The sequence below is a fragment of the Dendronephthya gigantea genome, unplaced genomic scaffold (genome assembly GCF_004324835.1).
Source record: "Dendronephthya gigantea isolate DGI-Jeju-01 unplaced genomic scaffold, DenGig_1.0 000184F, whole genome shotgun sequence".
Lineage (NCBI taxonomy): Eukaryota > Metazoa > Cnidaria > Anthozoa > Malacalcyonacea > Nephtheidae > Dendronephthya > Dendronephthya gigantea.
The window spans coordinates 38137-58072 of record NW_021163194.1 but is presented as its reverse complement, the minus strand read 5'-3'; the positions used below and the strand labels follow the sequence as shown (position 1 = coordinate 58072).

Sequence of the window (19936 nt, the reverse complement as noted above, 5' to 3'; positions counted from 1 at the left end):
TATTTCAAAATGTTTTATCAATATTCGTTCTGCATTTTCAAAACAAAGTTTTGGTCATTTATCACGTTGAATACCATATAAAACGAAAACCGTAATAGCGTAGAAATAAAATAAAAATGCAGAGCCGACATAAACCTTTGCCAGCAAAATATTACCTCAGGATCTTCAATATGACACGAGTTACAAGAAACAACCAGGGCAAATAGCAAAGATGCAATGATTTTCTTAAATTTTGCAAAATTTAAGAATGCGCAATATAATTTATAGTTCTGCAAACGAATAATATTTGAACAGATATGCAAATTTGCTACGGCAATCTGCATATTCCATGTCCGCAATTTCTGGCCATGCAATGCTCGTCAGATTATCGTCTATCGAACAATCGATACTATATACAAATGATGAAGTGTAATAGTTTTACAATCGATGATAATTGATTTTTGAAAGATTCCGTAAAAACGTGTGTGTGTTTTGTTTGCTCTGCATATATTTGAAGATTAGTTGTATATTTTAGACAGCTTTAAACTTTTAAACCGCGGTTCCTTGTCGTTCTTGGCTACATTGGAACGCATATTCAATTTTCAAAATGCCCTTCCCGCTTTATATTTTCAAGCGATTGTTTTGAATTTGTAATTTGATACTCAGAGGCAGAGTGAAATTTGGTATTTAAAATATCAAGTGAATATAAACATGCGAGGATTTCTCCGAAGACACAAATCGACGCGAAAACGAAAGGGCTTGAATTTGTGGCGATGTGCTCGCTTTGGAATTGAATATCTCTCTTGGTAAGTGCGTATTTTCGCCATTATCATAACACATCCATCCCCAGCAGTGTCTTGCTATCTTGCAGTGTGTTTTCCTAAGAATAGCTTTAGGCGATTAATGTTTAAACACTCAGCGTTCGTCAGTTTATATTTTATTGAAAAGTCGGAAGTTTAAACTTTGATTAATTAAATTTCGTCTTAGACTTAGCATAGCGATCTCATAATTTTCTCAACCTCAGAATTACTAAAGTGAGTCAAGATTTAAAGTAGACAATGGTCGTTTTCACACTAGCGACGCAGAGACGCATAATGCGTCTGGACGCATCTTCAATATTTTTTGACTGGTTTTTCGTCTTCAGTATAAAGACGGACAACAGACGCATTATCCGTCTAGACAAACTATCGTTGGTTATGCGTCTCTGAGACGAAAAACTGAACATTAATCGCCTAGACGTATCATGCGTCTGTTTTCCGTCTTTATACTGAAGACGAAAAACCAGTCAAAAAATATTGAAGACGCATGCATTATGCACGCGTCCAGACGCATTTTGTGGTTATTTTGACCCCTGTAACGAAATTGTTCGACAATGTAATATTATTATTATTAGAACTTCGCATACAAACACATTGAATACCTAAAATAATTTTGTGAACGGTCTTTGGTTCTTCCATCTGCAAAATTTAAATTAGAAATTTGTTTATTAAATTCCGTTTAAAATTTTATCTTGTATACATATATGTCACCCTGTTTATTACCATTCCTGCATTGCGAACAAGAATTCGCCTGGTTGATCTTGACAAATTTGGCTTTGGCTTTGTTCTGTAGATAATCTCTGCATTCTAAATGGCATCATCTGTAGTCCAGGGGGCAGGATTCGACGAGAACCGTTTCGATGGTCCTGTAAGCGATAACTTCAAATGCACGATATGTTTTAACGTCCTCAACGACCCGAAGAGCTGTCAGAAGAACCAACATTACTTTTGCAACGCGTGTATCCATCAATACGTTCAAGATTACTCCCAGACTTGTCCTGAATGTCGACAGGAATTGACGGTGGAAACGTTGGTCACACCTCCCAGGATTTTGTTGAATTGTATTTCAGAACTTCGCATCAAGTGTGATCACGTCAAACGAGGTTGTGCCGACCGAATTCAACTTGGAAAACTTCAAAATCATCTCGAAGAATGTGGCTTTGCTCCGGTTACGTGTGCAAATGATGGTTGTGACGCGGTTGTCAACAAACGAGACAGAATTCACCACGAGACTGAACTATGCGAGTTTCGCAGAGTGCAATGTCATGATTGCGAAGAATTGAGAAATGAGATGTCGAGATTGAGCGAGAATTTGTGTAAAACTACTGCTGAAAGGCAAGCAAAGTTGGAAGGAAAGCTAGATCAAGTCACAGCACGGCTTCAGACTATCGAAGGGAGTGTGTACGCGTTCAATATCGCACAGAGCAGTGAAAATGCGAGACTTGTTCAGGAAATTTTCGAGATCAAGGATGTTATGAACGATATGTTATATAAACTGAGCAATATCAACAATGTTGTCTGCCAAATCCAAGCCTCGGAAAAGCAGAAGAAGCAAAAAAATGATGAAGAAGACGCACAGGTCGAGGAAATGACTGTTACAACACTGAAGCAACGGTGGAACGAGCCTAAAGAAGAGAAGAAAGTGGTTGAAAAGAAAACACAAGAATTGAGAAGTAATGATACCTGTAATGAGGTTGGTTGGCTCTACTGGACCTCTAGGAACAGTTTAGAACTGATAGAGTTATCCAGTATAAATAAAGTTAGCTTAGTTTAGGTTTCCTCCTGCAGTAACACTGGATCAATAAGAGATGATCCTTACTGGACCTCTAGGAAGAACAGTTTAGAACTGATAGAGTTATCCAGTATAAAAAGTTAGCTTAGTTTAGGTTTCCTCCTGCAGTAACACTGGATCAATAAGAGATGATCCTTACTGGACCTCTAGGAAGAACAGTTTAGAACTGATAGAGTTATCCAGTATAAATAAAGTTAGTTTAGTTTAGGTTTCCTCCTGTAGTAACACTGGATCAATAAGAGATTACCCTTACTGGACCTCTAGGAAGAAGAGTTTAGAACTGATAGAGCTATCCAGTATAAATAAAGTTAGTTTAGTTTAGGTTTCCTCCTGTAGTAACACTGGATCAATAAGAGATGATCCTTACTGGACCTCTAGGAAGAACAGTTTAGAACTGATAGAGCTATCCAGTATAAATAAAGTTAGTTTAGTTTAGGTTTCCTCCTGTAGTAACACTGGATCAATAAGAGATGATCCTTACTGGATCTCTAGGAAGAACAGTTTAGAACTGATAGAGCTATCCAGTATAAATAAAGTTAGTTTAGTTTAGGTTTCCTCCTGTAGTAACACTGGATCAATAAGAGATGATCCTTACTGGACCTCTAGGAAGAACAGTTTAGAACTGATAGAGCTATCCAGTATAAATAAAGTTAGTTCAGTTTAGGTTTCCTCCTGTAGTAACACTGGATCAATAAGAGATGATCTTTACTGGACCTCTAGGAAGAACAGTTTAGAACTGATAGAGCAGTTAGAGCTATCCAGTATAAATAAAGTTAGTTCAGTTTAGGTTTCCTCCTGTAGTAACACTGGATCAATAAGAGATGATCTTTACTGGACCTCTAGGAAGAACAGTTTAGAACTGATAGAGCTATCCAGTATAAATAAAGTTAGTTTAGTTTAGGTTTCCTCCTGTAGTAACACTGGATCAATAAGAGATGATCCTTACTGGATCTCTAGGAAGAACAGTTTAGAACTGATAGAGCTATCCAGTATAAATAAAGTTAGTTTAGTTTAGGTTTCCTCCTGTAGTAACACTGGATCAATAAGAGATGATCCTTACTGGACCTCTAGGAAGAACAGTTTAGAACTGATAGAGCTATCCAGTATAAATAAAGTTAGTTTAGTTTAGGTTTCCTCCTGTAGTAACACTGGATCAATAAGAGATGATCCTTACTGGACCTCTAGGAAGAACAGTTCAAAACTGATAGAGCTATCCAGTATAAATAAAGTTAGTTTAGTTTAGGTTTCCTCCTGTAGTAACACTGGATCAATAAGAGATGATCCTTACTGGACCTCTAGGAAGAACAGTTTAGAACTGATAGAGCTATCCAGTATAAATAAAGTTAGTTTAGTTTAGGTTTCCTCCTGTAGTAACACTGGATCAATAAGAGATGATCCTTACTGGACCTCTAGGAAGAACAGTTTAGAACTGATAGAGCTGTCACAGATTTTTTGATTTTACTGTTTTATTTACCATTCAGTACAAATCTCTTGGTGAAAGCTCTGAGGGCACTACCAAGGAAAGCATGGAGCCTCCTCTTTATCCTAAAATGCAGGAGTTTTCTAAAAGGGAATCTCTGTCTGAGAACGATGAATCAGATGGCGAATCTTCGTCTGTCTCATGTGACGAATCTTTGACTGCTTCAGGCAGAACCGCGTACAATAAAGAAGAAAAAACGTTGATGGAAAACAAAACAGATGACAGTGATGATCGGCACGGTTCAACCGACACCGGAGCAATGGATTCCAACAATATAGGATGCCAACAAAATCCGGAGGATTGTATTTTAGAAGATTTCAACCCGAATCACTTCGCTTGTTTCGAGGGAAGCTCAACTCGTAGGAAAGGCTCGCTATCCGCACCGCTTAGCAATGGTGAAGGGGTTAAATTAGGCACAAAAGTGCTGGTTTGGCTCAATAAAGGCTATAGATCCACTGGAATAGTTCGATATGTTGGAACTTTACCTCCGCCAATAGCGAAGATTTGCGTTGGAGTAGAACTCTATTTTGGAGGTACTTTCTAGTTCATACTTCTTCGATTATATTTTTGTGATGTTAAAAGTATTTCATTCGACGCTATGATTAAAAAAATACACAGTTTCCTACTAAAGTTGTGTCTGAATATTAACTTATGCAATTAAACGTCTTCCTTGTAGTCGGTGAAAACGATGGCGTGTTTAATGGGCAACGATATTTCCAGTGGTAAGACTGCAGTGAGTTTTAATATATCAGGGGTCGGTTGTATCAAGCCCGTTTAACTTGAACGGTGGATAAGTTCAAAATAGAAATCAAGTCTATCGTTTTATTCAACAAGCAAACAAAATGTTTTTAGCCTTAGTACAAAGATACTGTTTACAACTACATATTCAGTGAATAATATTCAAGTTGACTCATTCAAGAGAGATGTAAGTGTGTTATTTAGTTTTGACTTATCCACCGTTTAAGCTAAACGGGCTTGATATACAACCAGCCCCAGGTTTTTTAGGCATGTTTATATTACCACCGTATTACCATAACTCCGTGTCGTTGGTCGATAGACCATGGATGTTTTTCATAGCTAATTTTAAGAATTTCTTATCGCCGTACATATTATCACAATAGTATAGTGGAGAGGGGGACATGATAAAAACAGTCCTAACTGGAAATCGATGATTTGAAGATGGGGAAACTGCAGGGGTCTGCAGGACCTCTTGCGGAAAATTTTCTGTATTTTTGAGTCCCTATGACTTCATTTCCAGCATTTGAAGGGACAATTACTTAGTGGTCTGTTGAGAAAACACCATTTATCACTGCACATTTCTCATTTTATCACTGCACATTCTACTTTTATCACTGCACAAATTGGTTATCACTGCACACTAAAATTAGGTATGATGTTTTTATTCAATATGGCCATAATGCTTTTGATCAACCTTTTTCAGTCAACCGAAGCATGGCGTTTTTCGTCCCATTGATAAAGTGACACCGATAAAGCGAAACGTATACATTGATGTGTCGTTTGAGCCTTCTTCGAAGAAATAAATCAGTTGTAGTTTCTGGTAAAGTATATTCCGGAAAAAGATGTGTCCTAAATTGTTCAACAACAAGTAATCTTTCGCAAATTATATTTTGATGACATCGAAATAACTCTGACCAATCATTAATGGATATTGGTAATGAAAATCACTCGGTATAACAATGTTCGTGATTATCGGCGATTGAACAATCGATACTAGATACCAATGATGAAATGTAATAGTTTTACAATCGATGATAATCGTGTTTTGTTTGCTCTGCATATATTTGAAGATTTTTGTTAATTTTAGACTGCTTTGAGATTCTAAACCACGTTTCGTTTTATAAGAAGCTCTTGAAAGAAGTTTCCCGCTGCTCTCTACCTTTGGTAATATAAAAACAATACCCTCGAAATATAGCATAAAGCAACGTACTTTTTTCACAATAATGGTAAGGCTGACTTTTATTCAAAACTTGCTAACTCTGTTTACATTCATCAGACTTGATAAACCAATTTACAATCAAAGTCTTCATACAAACACAGAAATTAACTAGATTTTCATAAGTCATTAGTCGTTACCACATTAATTATCAATTTCTAATCTACCTGCATTTCTAACTAGGATGAACTATTGTATTGTCTTAAATTTTCAGGTATGAAATCAGTTTATATTTGAATTACTACGCTTTGCTGCCCATTCAAACGAGTTGCTCAGAGAATTAATACTGTCACTTGTATTTTTAATTCATCAAAAATACAGCATAATTTGTACTGTTTTTCTTTGTTATTCAGGAAAAAATAACTTAATTTGGTTGTAACAATGTTGTTACAACGAGTTAACCTAAGTTGTAAATAAAAGTTGTATAGAAATGCTAGTTGTAACCATATTTTGGGGTGAAGAACAGCATCTTTCAACTCAAATCAATTAGTTACAATTTCCATGCAACTAACTGAATTGAAGAATCTTCAACAATTGAGAATTATTTAGCTTAATGTTCATGCAGAATAACTCGTTTGAATTTGGCCAATGGACGACTTGCGCTTTAGACTAATTTCTTACCTCGGCAATAAAAAGGACATTTTCTGAAAGATCTTACTTAAATTAGTGCAAATGCAAAGTTTGGCTGCGAAATTTTGTAAAATACGGAAAATATAGCCACGCGAAGTTGTCGATTTTTGTATACTTTTGTATTACGTGCGGAAATGTGTAACTAAATTAGTTACACGCTTCCGGTCGTAATACAAAAGTATACAAAATTTGCCAACTTCGCGTGGCTATATTTTCCGTATTTTACAACATTTTGCAGCCAAACTTTGCATTTGCACTAATTTAAGTAAGATCTTTCTAGCTGCCATGATTTATTTTCTTCTAGTTACTTCGATCAAAAATTAGTTTAAAGCGCAAGTCGTCCATTAGTTTTCAGTCAAGTTATCATTAGTGATGGCAGTTAATTTGGTGTTTTATATACTAAGTTTTATGCATAGATTATTACGTTTTATGATATGGAAGATTATCCAAAAGGCATTAAACTCGAGATTTAGCAAAACTGAGGACTTTTTGAAAAACACTCAAAATTGTAGCTGCAGGTTGGGCGCCTGAGAATTGCTGGGTGCGAGCCTGATTGGACTTCAAGAATATACTAAAATGGGGGACTCCGTTGATGCCACTAGCGCTTGCGGTCGCAGCCTCTCTTTTGACACGTGACATCACATCGGCATTCTTCATGTGGGTATCAGCTGCTGACCAGTCAATACCACAGGCCTCGGCAGCTTCTTGCAATACGTCTGAGTGGTCAATTCTCTTGGCATGACGAAAGTAATCGTTGAACAGGATCTCAGCCAGTTCATTTTGCTTTGAGACCGATTTGGCATAATCCAAGAGGCAATGAGATTTGAGGGTGTTGACAATCATACGATCATAGTTGAATTTTAAACCCTGAAGAATTATATCCAGAATTATCAATATTGAGTTCCTATTTTATACAGGTGGAAACCTAAACTAAACTAACTTTATTTATACTTGATAGCTCTATCAGTCCTAAACTGGTCTTCCTAGAGGTCCAGTAAGGATCATCTCTTATTGATCCAGTGTTACTACAGGAGGAAACTTCAACTAAACTAACTTTATTTATACTGGATAGCTCTATCAGTTCTAAACTGTTCTCCCTAGAGGTCCAGTAAGGATCATCTCTTATTGATCCAGTGTTACTACAGGAGGAAACCTAAACTAAAGTAACTTTATTTATACTGGATAGCTCTATCAGTTCTAAACTGTTCTTCCTAGAGGTCCAGTAAGGATCATCTCTTATTGATCCAGTGTTACTACAGGAGGAAACCTAAACTAAACTAACTTTACACCAAACTGACCATTTTCTCAGCCATTTGAGATAAAGGCCCTTTTCCACTTCGTGCACTTTCAGCCGCTTGTGGCCCATACTTCCTGCCAAGATATTCGAGAACTGGAACTCCTTCGTCAGGTGTAGAAGAATTAAGAAAGAACGGCAGCCAATTCACTTCAAAGGAAACATCTCCAGAGAAACCCTCCATGGCTTCTTCAAGGTGACGTTTCCCCACCCAACACCTGCATTCAAAGATTCAAAGATTACGATGCTCTGTCTAATGTCAGATGATTTTACTCATCAGTGGAAGAGTACTGTCAGTTAATAAGTTAACAAAACTATCTGTCAGTGTCTCTTGTTAACCCATTAGCTTGCAATGCACCCAGATATGGTCTACTTTAGTATTTTACTCTGTCTAATGTCAGATGATTTTACTCATCAGTGGAAGAATACTGTCAGTTAATAAGGTAACAAAACTATCTGTCAGTGTCTCTTGTTAACCCCCATTAGCTTGCAATGCACCCAGATGTGACCTACTTAAGTATTTTACTCTGTCTAATGTCAGATGATTTTACTCATCAGTGGAAGAGTACTGTCAGTTAATAAGTTAACAAAACTATCTGTCAGTGTCTCTTGTTAACCCATTAGCTTGCAATGCACCCAGATATGGTCTACTTTAGTATTTTACTCTGTCTAATGTCAGATGATTTTACTCATCAGTGGAAGAATACTGTCAGTTAATAAGGTAACAAAACTATCTGTCAGTGTCTCTTGTTAACCCCCATTAGCTTGCAATGCACCCAGATGTGACCTACTTAAGTATTTTACTCTGTCTAATGCCAGATGATTTTACTCATCAGTGGAAGAGTATTGTCAGTTAATAAGTTAACAAAACTATCTGTCAGTGTCTCTTGTTAACCCATTAGCTTGCAATGCACCCAGATGGTCTGACCTACTTTAGTATTTTACTTTGTCTAATGTCAGATGATTTTACTCATCAGTGGAAGAGTACTGTCAATTAATAAGTTAACAAAACTATCTGTCAGTGTCTCTAGTTAACTCATTAGCTTGCAATGCACTCAGATGTGACCTACTTTAGTATTTTACTCTGTCTAATGTCAGATGATTTTACTCATCAGTGGAAGAGTACTGTCAGTTAATAAGTTAACAAAACTATCTGTCAGTGTCTCTTGTTAACCCATTAGCTTGCAATGCACCCAGATGTGACCTACTTTAGTATTTTACTTTGTCTAATGTCAGATGATTTTACTCATCAGTGGAAGAGTATTGTCAGTTAATAAGTTAACAAAACTATCTGTCAGTGTCTCTTGTTAACCCATTAGCTTGCAATGCACCCAGATGTGACCTACTTTAGTATTTTACACTGTCTAATGTCAGATGATTTTACTCATTAGTGGAAGAGTACTGTCAGTTAATAAGTTAACAAAACTATCTGTCAGTGTCTCTTGTTAACCCATTAGCTTGCAATGCACCCAGATATGGTCTACTTTAGTATTTTACTCTGTCTAATGTCAGATGATTTTACTCATCAGTGGAAGAGTACTGTCAGTTAATAAGTTAACAAAACTATCTGTCAGTGTCTCTTGTTAACCCATTAGCTTGCAATGCACCCAGATGTGACCTACTTTAGTATTTTACTCTGTCTAATGTCAGATGATTTTACTCATCAGTGGAAGAGTACTGTCAGTTAATAAGTCAACAAAACTATCTGCCAGTGTCTCTTGTTAACCCATTAGCTTGCAATGCACCCAGATGTGACCTACTTTAGTATTTTACACTGTCTAATGTCAGATGATTTTACTCATCAGTGGAAGAGTACTGTCAGTTATTAAGTTAACAAAACTATCTGTCAGTGTCTCTTGTTAACCCATTAGCTTGCAATGCACCCAGATGTGACCTACTTTAGTATTTTACTTTGTCTAATGCCAGATGATTTTACTCATCAGTGGAAGAGTAGTGTCAGTTAATAAGTTAACAAAACTATCTGTCAGTGTCTCCTGTTAACCCATTAGCTTGCAATGCACCCAGATGTGACCTACTTTAGTATTTTACTCTGTCTAATGTCAGATGATTTTACTCATCAGTGGAAGAGTATTGTCAGTTAATAAGTTAACAAAACTATCTGTCAGTGTCTCCTGTTAACCCATTAGCTTGCAATGCACCCAGATATGGTCTACTTTAGTATTTTACTCTGTCTAATGTCAGATGATTTTACTCATCAGTGGAAGAGTATTGTCAGTTAATAAGTTAACAAAACTATCTGTCAGTTGCTCTTGTTAACCCATTAGCTTGCAATGCACCCAGATATGGTCTACTTTAGTATTTTACTCTGTCTAATGTCAGATGATTTTACTCATCAGTGGAAGAGTACTGTCAGTTAATAAGTTAACAAAACTATCTGTCAGTGTCTCCTGTTAACCCATTAGCTTGCAATGCACCCAGATATGGTCTACTTTAGTATTTTACTCTGTCTAATGTCAGATGATTTTACTCATCAGTGGAAGAGTACTGTCAGTTAATAAGTTAACAAAACTATCTGTCAGTGTCTCTTGTTAACCCATTAGCTTGCAATGCACCCAGATGTGACCTACTTTAGTATTTTACTCAGTCTAATGTCAGATGATTTTACTCATCAGTGGAAGAGTACTGTCAGTTAATAAGTTAACAAAACTATCTGTCAGTGTCTCTTGTTAACCCATTAGCTTGCAATGCACCCAGATGTGACCTACTTTAGTATTTTAAGATGGAAAACCTCAAATTTCCCCTACGGGAGGAAAGATTTCAGTGAATATTAAAAATTACGAGTTTTAAATAAACCATTCCTTACCAAGGTCATATGGTATCAGAAGTTACATTAACGACAATGCAAGGTTTGTCCTCTGCCATCGATAAATCGTTTCAAAAATGCCCTTTTTCGATGCAAATTTCGAGATGAAATATTCTGGCGTCTTGCAAAAAATTATGCCAATGTTTACACTTTGCATTCTCCAAATTCGAAATTACGTCATGATATACAGATCGGTCATTCTCCAGTTTATATTGAAGATCAGTGGTGGATTGGATTAAGTAGTGGATTAAATGGATTAAAGTCACCATTTGTCATTTTTCATGCAACTTGCATTATAATTCTACTTTTGGTAGATTTAATTTTGGTCACAACGTTTCTTACACTTACCATTTGAAGACGTTACTAATTTACATCGATTAAAAGGTATTGCACTTTAATTATAAACTATCAAGTTTTAAAAAAGGCTGTAATTTTATTGCTTTTTGTTTTGTTTAGTTGCAAACCATCTCGAAATTATCAGACATGAAAGCAAACTGGGCGAAAATCGTTTTTAAATCATGGGTAACCACTTCTGGTAACGTTGACTTATAACCAAGTTGTTGTATGTGTCCAGTTTAACATTTGAGATCATTGGAAAGTCGGATCGTTACGATGATAGAGCGATGTGAAACGACTCCAAGGCGCTGGTCTCCGATTATGACACGATCCACGTTTCCTTCTCGTTGTTGACTTGATCACGTGCCGTTGTGTTTTGCTGAGCATCGAAAGTTTTAGTGAAAATTGTGTTGTCGTGTTTCGTGTTCAATTTCCACACGATTTCCTGCCTTTTTGGAATGGAGAAACTTTATAGGCGATCGAGAAGGAACAGCTCATGATATGAGGGTAGTTTTGCCGGGATTTTACGCGTAGTTACCTCGCAAAAACTGCACCTTTGGCGATGTCTGCCTCACCGGAAAACGAATCCACAAAAGCATACCGTCAAATGCTCCACGAATATCGTCGCAAATTCCCCGAGATTCCGGAGAAAGATCTGCTGAATATCGTTAAAAAGGTGCGCCGTTTGTGCATGGAGTTACTTCTTAATAATACCTGGGTTTGCGTCTGTCAAATTAAGTTCATTTCCCATTGAAAGTCCATGTTTTTATCTGGGGGAAGAAATATTATTGTTTATTTTGTATACAACTTTGGGTTCCTAATGCTTTGTCTCTGACTTTCTGCGAGTATTTCGACGCGATTTTTCTAGAATTGCTTCAAAAAACATCGAAACTTGCGGTTTTCCGCGGGGAAATACCAACAACAAGGAGTTATATTTCAAATTTACGCCAATTTTAATTTTAAATCCGTCAGCAAAACAAACCCTCTCAAGATTGGAGCTTCGAGTACTCGCTTCGACGAAGTGTTTACACATATTTTGCTTTGAATTTCTTCAGCAATCGGTTCATTTTATTGCCTGCTTTAAACGGTGTTTATAAACACAGTATATTGATCATTTGATGAAGCGTTCTTGACAATTGAACCTGATTTATATGACAAACATCAGTCAATTACAACAACTTCGTATATCTGCCCTTGAAATCTGATATGCATAAATATATTGTATTGAAAACATTTGAGAAATTCACCACAACCAGAATCGTTTTAGCAAGTTCATCTTCATCACTTAAACCTTGAGTATATTCCTGTTGGAAACAGCTCACTCTATCCTAAATTACCTCTAAGAAACTTTCCTAAATATTCATGAATTCTGAGCAAAATAAATCAATTCTTTTGGTGTTATTAAACCACAATCACCAAAGCTCGGTTAACACTGCAGTTAATTTATTGGCACAGCATGGCAAAAGTTGGTTCCCACATGCAATTTTATTAGCGTCTAGACTACGGATGCAAAGATCTGCGTCAGATTTAATGGTGCAGTTTGCCCATTTTGGTCTAGCAGTTCCGATAAATCAAGTGTAGTGTATTGGTCACGCTGTACTGAGAATCTCTGAGATATAGGCAAACAGTTGTTCCATATTCAGTGAAGATATAATGACCAGTCATTGTATCTCAAATTAAAAAAATTATCAGCATAATCTTTGTGCATGTATGGGGATATTCAAGTGAAAAATTTGGGGATTCTTTATTTTCCCCTTGCAATATTTAGAACCATATATGCTATGGTCACCAATTTGGCATTTTGATAGCTGAAATAAGTCTTTTTTCTTCTCAAGGAATTAAGTTGATATTTTTATTGAAATTTGTTATTCAACTAGTTATTTCAATAAATATATCAGACTCTTGTGGGTAAGGTCATCATAGCTGGTACTTTTTGCCTTCTGAGGCTGGTTGTATAAAACACGTTGAATACACTTTGCATAGAGACTTTAGTTTAAATCTAGTTAACTCTGAAATACTCAGCTCTCATTCGAACCTTAACTATAGTTAGAAGTTAACTAGTCTTTTATGCAGGTTTAAAAGTTAACTAGTTTTTTAAACAGGTTCATACATTTCGAGTAAAATTAAACACACTTCAAATTGCATTGTATTTTTCCATCAACTGTTCCTGGCTTGAATTTGAAGTGTGTATAATTCCACTCACAATTAAGACCCTTTAAACCTTTAGAATTTACCTACATTGAGTGAAGTGCCAAAAATCATAATTGATTTACACTTTGCATAGTTAAATCCTAGGTCACTCTGAAATACACAACTGTCATTGGCCAATTCTGTCATTAAATACAGTTAAAAGTTAACTAGTCTTTTATACAACAGGCCCCTGATAGTGTATAGCAACATACATTGAACGTACCTGAGATGCTTTCCGCAAATGGCGTTCTTCCATTGCAATTTTGATGTGGTCTTGTTTGAAGACATTTTGTGTTCGTTTCTCTAGTATGCGTCCGATCCGGAAACTTGTGAACTGATGCTCCGGCGTGAAAGTGACAAGGGGATGTACGGAAGTTCGCCGACGGCAGATCCGGTGCTACAAACCGATCCCCTCGGCAATCTGCGGCTGACCGCAGGAAGGAACAGGGTGGAGAGTACCCCTCCGTTTGACCTTCCTCGTTCTAACTCCACAGGTAGTGCGGGGTCAAGCCATTCTAGTGGACGTTCGACCCCGGTAAATCCTATACCCACACCCTGGATAGCTCCCCCACGATATCCAACTCCTCCCCCATTGCGGCAGATTACCCCACCCATGGCACTCCCACCTGGTACCCTATTCATCAATGGTAACTTCTATCAACCATATCGCCCGAGGCCCGGTCCGCCAGGTCAAGTCTCGCCCATTGACAATCAAATGGGGACCCCTTCGACCCTCCCAAGAGTAACCAATAGTAGAACTTCTTCCAATGCCGCGTATCCAATCTACAGTACAAATGGTTATTTTCAAACAAGTGTTGCTGGTACCCCGGCACAGAATCAACCAACAACCATGGTTTCATCTAAAACTGTTGGACCAGGTGTATCCATTCCTACAAGCTTTTTCACCCCTGCAAGACAGACACAGGGATATCCAACCATGTCATATGCTACAACGCCACCTTACGATCAAAACTACATGCAAGGTACAAAGTGATGTTGCTCTTTTTAAAATGAAATTTTAATGCATTGCACCCAGATGTGGCCTACTTTAGTATTCTACTCTGTCTAATGTCAGATGATTTTACTCATCAGTGGAAGAGTACTGTCAGTTAATAAGTTGACAAAACTATCTGTCAGTGTCTCTTGTTAACCCATTAGCTTGCAATGCACCCAGATGTGACCTACTTTAGTATTTTACTTTGTCTAATGTCAGATGATTTTACTCATCAGTGGAAGAGTACTGTCAGTTAATAAGTTGACAAAACTATCTGTCAGTGTCTCTTGTTAACCCATTAGCTTGCAATGCACCCAGATGTGACCTACTTTAGTATTTTACTCCGTCTAATGTCAGATGATTTTACTCATCAGTGGAAGAGTGGTCATTAACAAACTATCTTTCATGAACCTGTGAACTTATAATGTAAATTATATTTATGACCAGGTACATACCGAATGGCGACACCAAACCAGCCAAATGCCGCTGGATACAGGACAACTGGTTCCTCCAATCAACCGCAGGACCATAGAATGTTACTTACAGATGAACCGAGGGTATCAAACGCAGGCATAACACCAGGTCGGGTTGCTGGAAGCGCTGCCCAAATGGACACTAGATTTCAAACAAAGCCTCACCGAAATTTTAAAAATCCCCTCCATGTGCAAACAAACCCTGGTGTTATCACCCCTGAGATGTCAAGAAAGTTCAGTGGTCCCAATGAACACCCAGATGATTTGGAGAAGGTGCTAGGTGGTATGGCAATTTCGCATCGACCTCCAGTAGCTAATGACGATTACATAAAAGGTTTGTAGAATTTTTACTTGAAATGTTTGCGGATGAACTTTATATAATGATTATTATCAGTGACATAACCAGCCTGACGATTTTGTCCCGCTATGTAACTTTCCAGTTATTATAATTATTCATGTCTTTAGAAATCTATTGTTTTCACAGTCAGTGAACACCAAAATATTAGCATAGCGGGACAAATCGACAGGCTGGCTGCGCTACTGTCTATATTATGCAAAAGGTCAATTGCTTTTTTCAAATTGAAGCTGTTGTGGTAGTATTACAGATGAAAAAGCCATTGAAGCCTTTCTTTCACCCAAACACAGTCCCTGCTAAACTTTCATCTTTCATTCTCCAGCCTGTCTGTCTCAACAGCAGAGAAGATTTGATGATCTTCAAAAGGTTAGGCTTCTATGAACTTTTGTGACCTTGTTGTCAGTGTTAATAAGTACTTGTCTTTATTGCAAAAACAATTCCTTTGTGGTCTGAAATTAATAATTATGTAGGATTTTGCCTTGTAATTAGACACAAAACATTGAATTGGTCAAATGATTTCTCCCTAAATTTTCTCACAAAACATTGTCAAATGTGTTGTATCTTGTAAGAAAACGAACAATTTCCCCACAAGTTTTGAAATATGTTCAGGCAAACCTATCATTTGAGGGCTTGTATTGTCTAAATATATTAGGTATTTGTCGTGTAGAAAGATTTTCATGTTTCAAAACTTTGGAAGGGGGGAATTACATAACTAATACAGAATAACCGCATCTGTAGACAACACCCTTTAGTCTGAAATCATCCTTTGTCAAGACTGCTTAACAACAGCCTTGTAGCTACAACCACTGACCTATTCTAGATAATATAGATCAGTGGCTACAACTCTTTAATTATATTTTACAGGAATATATACATCAAAAAGAAAGATTGGGTATGGTTATCAAAGATATCACAGAAAAAGATGGTGAAATTATGATGAAATTTCTAGTTGCACCTAATCCCACGGTAAAAATATATTTTAATTATTTCAAAAATATGTTAATTATTTAAAAAATATCTTAATTACTAAGATTTTGGATTAGGGCAAGGTTAATGTTAGTGTTAGGATTAAGGTCAGGATTTGGATTTGGTTTCTGGTTGAAATTAGGGTCAGATTAACATCAGGATCAAGTTAAGGATTGGCAAGCCTTAGAATTAAAGTTAGGATTATGATGAGATTAAAGTTAGGATTATGGTGAGATTAAAGTTAGGATTAGGATAAACTAGGATTAAAGTGAGGATTATCAATAAGATTGAAATTTAGGATCAGGGTCAGGGATAAATTTAGGATTACAATGAGATTGAAGGTAGGATTAGGATAAACCAGGATTAAAGTTAGGATTACAATGAGATGAACTTTGCTATAGGAATTGATTATAACTTATTATTTCTAGTAAGTGAACTTGTTTGTTATACAGAAGCTTCAAACTGAATACAAACCATTTCCACATTTTTTAGGACGGGGAAGTGGCAAAGCTCTCGGAAGAAAATGATATTTTGAAAAAATATATTGCTGATATATCGCAAAATATTGACAGGGTAGATAGTGGTCTAGGTATGTTAGAAAATTTCATTTGTTTGCGATGTGTAATTGTCAAGAAAACTCAATAGGAGACGTAATTTATTATTGCAAATTATTGCTCGTTTAAATGGTGAATCTCCCATCTTGTTCAATGGACCTTTTTCATAATGACGTCAAACGAGGAAAGTATGATGTTACACGAAGTTTGATTGGTTCGATAGTTTTGTGGAGCCAATCAAATTTCGTGTAACATCAGACTTTCCGCGTTTGACGTCATTATAAGAAAGGTCTATTAAGAATCTTTTAAGATTTGATTAACTATCCAGTAATCACACTGAGATCAAAGGAAGTCTATTAATATTTATAGCTCTGTGGTTGTAAGGCCTTGTAAAAATGTCTAAAAAGTAAAAATGAAGGGGGGAAACTACAGATTTGGAGCCAACTATAATCATAGAGAAGCCTTAATTTAGAAATACTAAGATTAAAGCCAGGTTAAACCGAACCACAGGCATTTTTAGAGTGCTTGAAAAAATGCGAATAAATCGCTCTATCTTGCTTTCATAAAACATCCAACCATAGGTCACAGAGTACCTATCAGAAGGACAACTCGCCCCCCTGCCAATTTCTAAAATGGCACCATTTTGAATATTGGCAGGGGGGGCGATTGCCTCTATTTATGCTACTTGCTAAGTGATGAATCTTAAGGAAAAAACCCAATAGAGTTTCACTTCTGATAGGTATTCTGTTTCCAATAAGTTTATTTTAGCAAGCTCAGATAACAACAGTACTTGTGGTATTGTATTGTAAGTTAATTTCAGTCATTTGATCTTACTGTAGCTCTTATACCTCCATTTGACTCAGATCTCCACGATACTCAACGAATTGACAGGAAAGGTAAGGCAGAGAATAAGATTGAATACTTGGTGTGATATTTGAAGATTTTACAGTACAGTTGATTTATAATACAATATTGAAAATCTATGGGTGTATATGCATAGAGTTTTTAGCAAGATGTTCCAGATCAGCAAGTTTACTGACAACTTTGCGTAAAAAATAGTAGTTGAATTTGTTGCTCAAAAATAGTTTATTCTTATAGATTTTGACAGGTCACAAAGTGTACCTTGCCTTCACGTCGACCCAGGTGAGCTCATTTTAACTCAATAATTCTGATTCGTTTTAATTTGTATTGAATGAAAAGGACGAAAAATTATTTTTGGTATCTTGTCATTCTAGTTCGACCTATGCCACCACTTTCAAGACCCTTGTCAGAACACGATATGATGGGAACTAGACCATTCCTCAACAACAATCAAAGTAAGTACATTAAACGTTTTCTTTGACCCTAGACAGTCCAGAAGTTTGTGTGTCCAGTTTCATATAATGCAGGCAGTGATATTTGCTTCCAAGTGTCACTGTCCAGTTTCATATATTGCAGTCAGTCACACACGGTTGCAAGCATGTGTGTCCAGTGTCATATATTGCAGTCAGTGACACACGCTTGCAAGCATGTGTGTCCAGTGTCATATATTGCAGTCAGTGACACATGCTCATAAGTATGTGTCTAGTTTTTTAGTTTCATGGTATTACAGTGACAAATGTTTGCAAGTATGTGTGTCCAGTTTCATATATTGCAGTCAGTGACAAGCATGTATCCAGTTAAATACATTACAGTCAGTGACACACACTCACAAGTATGTGTCCAGTTTCGTACACTGCAGTCAGTGACACTCACTCACAAGTATGTTTCCAGTTTCATGTATAGTTATTACAATCAGTGAGAGCATGCATCGCTGACTGCAATATATGAAACTGGACACACATACCTCTGGGCTATCTAGACTTCTACAGCTTCCAATAGACTCTTTTCAATACGACTACATCAAAATTCACAACTTCATTGTTTTCAACTTAGAGACATCCCAAATGTGATGAATCATCTCCAAAAGACTTTATATTTTTAAACATAGCTCATGGAAGTTAAAAACTTGCAATCCATTATAACTAAGCTGTTTCTAATTTGAAAACAATGAAGTTGTTTAGATGTTGTGTCAATGTTGAATACCACCATTTTGACAATTTAGAGCATGAAAGACCCATGATAGAAGACTGGAACTTTATCAGTCCATCTATAATTGCAGATCCAACTCCACCAGATGAAAATAATGGGGAAGATGGTATGTATTATGTAATGTATATATAGTAAATCATTAGGTTTCCTCCTGTAGTGACACTTGATCAATAAGAGATGATCCTTACTGGACCTCTAGGAAGAACAGTTTAGAACTAATAGAGCTATCCAGTATAAATAAAGTTAGTTTAGTTTAGGTTTCCTCCTGTAGTAACACTGGATCAATAAGAGATGATCCTTACTGAACCTCTAGGAAGAACAGTTTAGAACTGATAGAGCTATCCAGTGTAAATAAAGTTAGTTTAGTTTAGGTTTCCTCCTGTAGTAACACTGAATCAATAAGAGATGTTCCTTACTGAACCTCTAGGAAGAACAGTTTAGAACTGATAGAGCTATCCATTATAAATAAAGTTAGTTTAGTTTAGGTTTCCTCCTGTAGTAACACTGGATCAATAAGAGATGATCCTTACTGAACCTCTAGGAAGAACAGTTTAGAACTGATAGAGCTATCCAGCATAAATAAAGTTAGTTTAGTTTAGGTTTCCTCCTGTAGTAACACTGGATCAATAAGAGATGATCCTTACTGGACCTCTAGGAAGAATATTTTAGAACTGATAGAGCTATCCAATTTCCTCCTGTAATAGCACTGGTTTAATTTTATTTAGAAACCCAATGGAGTTGCCCAAGGTGTACTTTCCTCAACCACAACAGCTTAACGGTTTGTGAAATGTGCAGTAGTTCACGTAATTCTGTTAATATGCTGGAAAATTATTGAAAACAAATTTGCGAAGGTGCTAGAGAATTGTACATAAAGTTTGAATAACTTGCTTGCATTTTGCAATGCATGGATTGCCATGTATTTTAAATATGGGACTGTATATATTTTTACATAAATTAAAAATTGACAGAATACAACTACTAAAAAAATACATTTGAACTATTTAACTTACTCAACAAATTGAGGTACATAGGAGATATTCTGTATAAATTGTAACAAATTACATTTGAAAAATGTATGGTAAAGTGCAGAGTATGGTAGTTCCCAAACATAGTGGTCCAGTGTAGGTAGTATATTCTACAATAAGCTGTCGTGGTTTGTGTCTGAACTACCTGAGAAAGATATCTCAAACGTGGTGGTCCAGTGTAGGTAGTATTCTACAATAAGCT

The 19936-nt window shown here is 36.6% G+C and overlaps 3 protein-coding genes across 4 annotated transcripts; 2 read left to right on the top strand and 1 right to left on the bottom strand.

Moving 5' to 3' along the window:
• Positions 1–600: 600 nt before the first annotated feature.
• On the top strand, positions 601–6033 carry LOC114538433 (TNF receptor-associated factor 3-like). The gene is made up of 5 exons (XM_028559610.1): positions 601–785; positions 1591–2490; positions 4071–4602; positions 4746–4791; positions 5511–6033. Exons 2-5 carry the CDS (start codon positions 1609–1611, stop codon positions 5608–5610), a joined length of 1560 nt encoding a protein of 519 aa, XP_028415411.1. The 5' UTR covers positions 601–785; positions 1591–1608; the 3' UTR covers positions 5611–6033.
• A 1073-nt stretch (positions 6034–7106) lies between these two features.
• Positions 7107–10918, bottom strand: LOC114538432. Its single transcript, XM_028559608.1, has 3 exons — positions 10772–10918; positions 7952–8165; positions 7107–7520 (listed from the first exon to the last, which is right to left on the bottom strand). The coding sequence occupies exons 2-3, from the start codon at positions 8129–8131 to the stop codon at positions 7110–7112; spliced, it is 591 nt and encodes a 196-aa protein (XP_028415409.1). The 5' UTR covers positions 8132–8165; positions 10772–10918; the 3' UTR covers positions 7107–7109.
• A 491-nt stretch (positions 10919–11409) lies between these two features.
• LOC114538428 (TGF-beta-activated kinase 1 and MAP3K7-binding protein 2-like) lies at positions 11410–19742 on the top strand. 2 transcript variants are annotated; one of them, XM_028559604.1, is made up of 11 exons: positions 11410–11783; positions 13605–14280; positions 14739–15098; positions 15442–15485; positions 15984–16085; positions 16578–16674; positions 17479–17535; positions 17738–17782; positions 17875–17955; positions 18723–18815; positions 19435–19742. In XM_028559604.1, the coding sequence occupies exons 1-11, from the start codon at positions 11670–11672 to the stop codon at positions 19542–19544; spliced, it is 1779 nt and encodes a 592-aa protein (XP_028415405.1). In that variant the 5' UTR covers positions 11410–11669; the 3' UTR covers positions 19545–19742. The 2 variants fall into 2 exon arrangements, with proteins under 2 accessions (XP_028415405.1, XP_028415406.1); XM_028559605.1 differs by having other exon boundaries at positions 11414–11783; positions 18780–18815.
• The last annotated feature ends 194 nt before the right edge of the window (positions 19743–19936 follow it).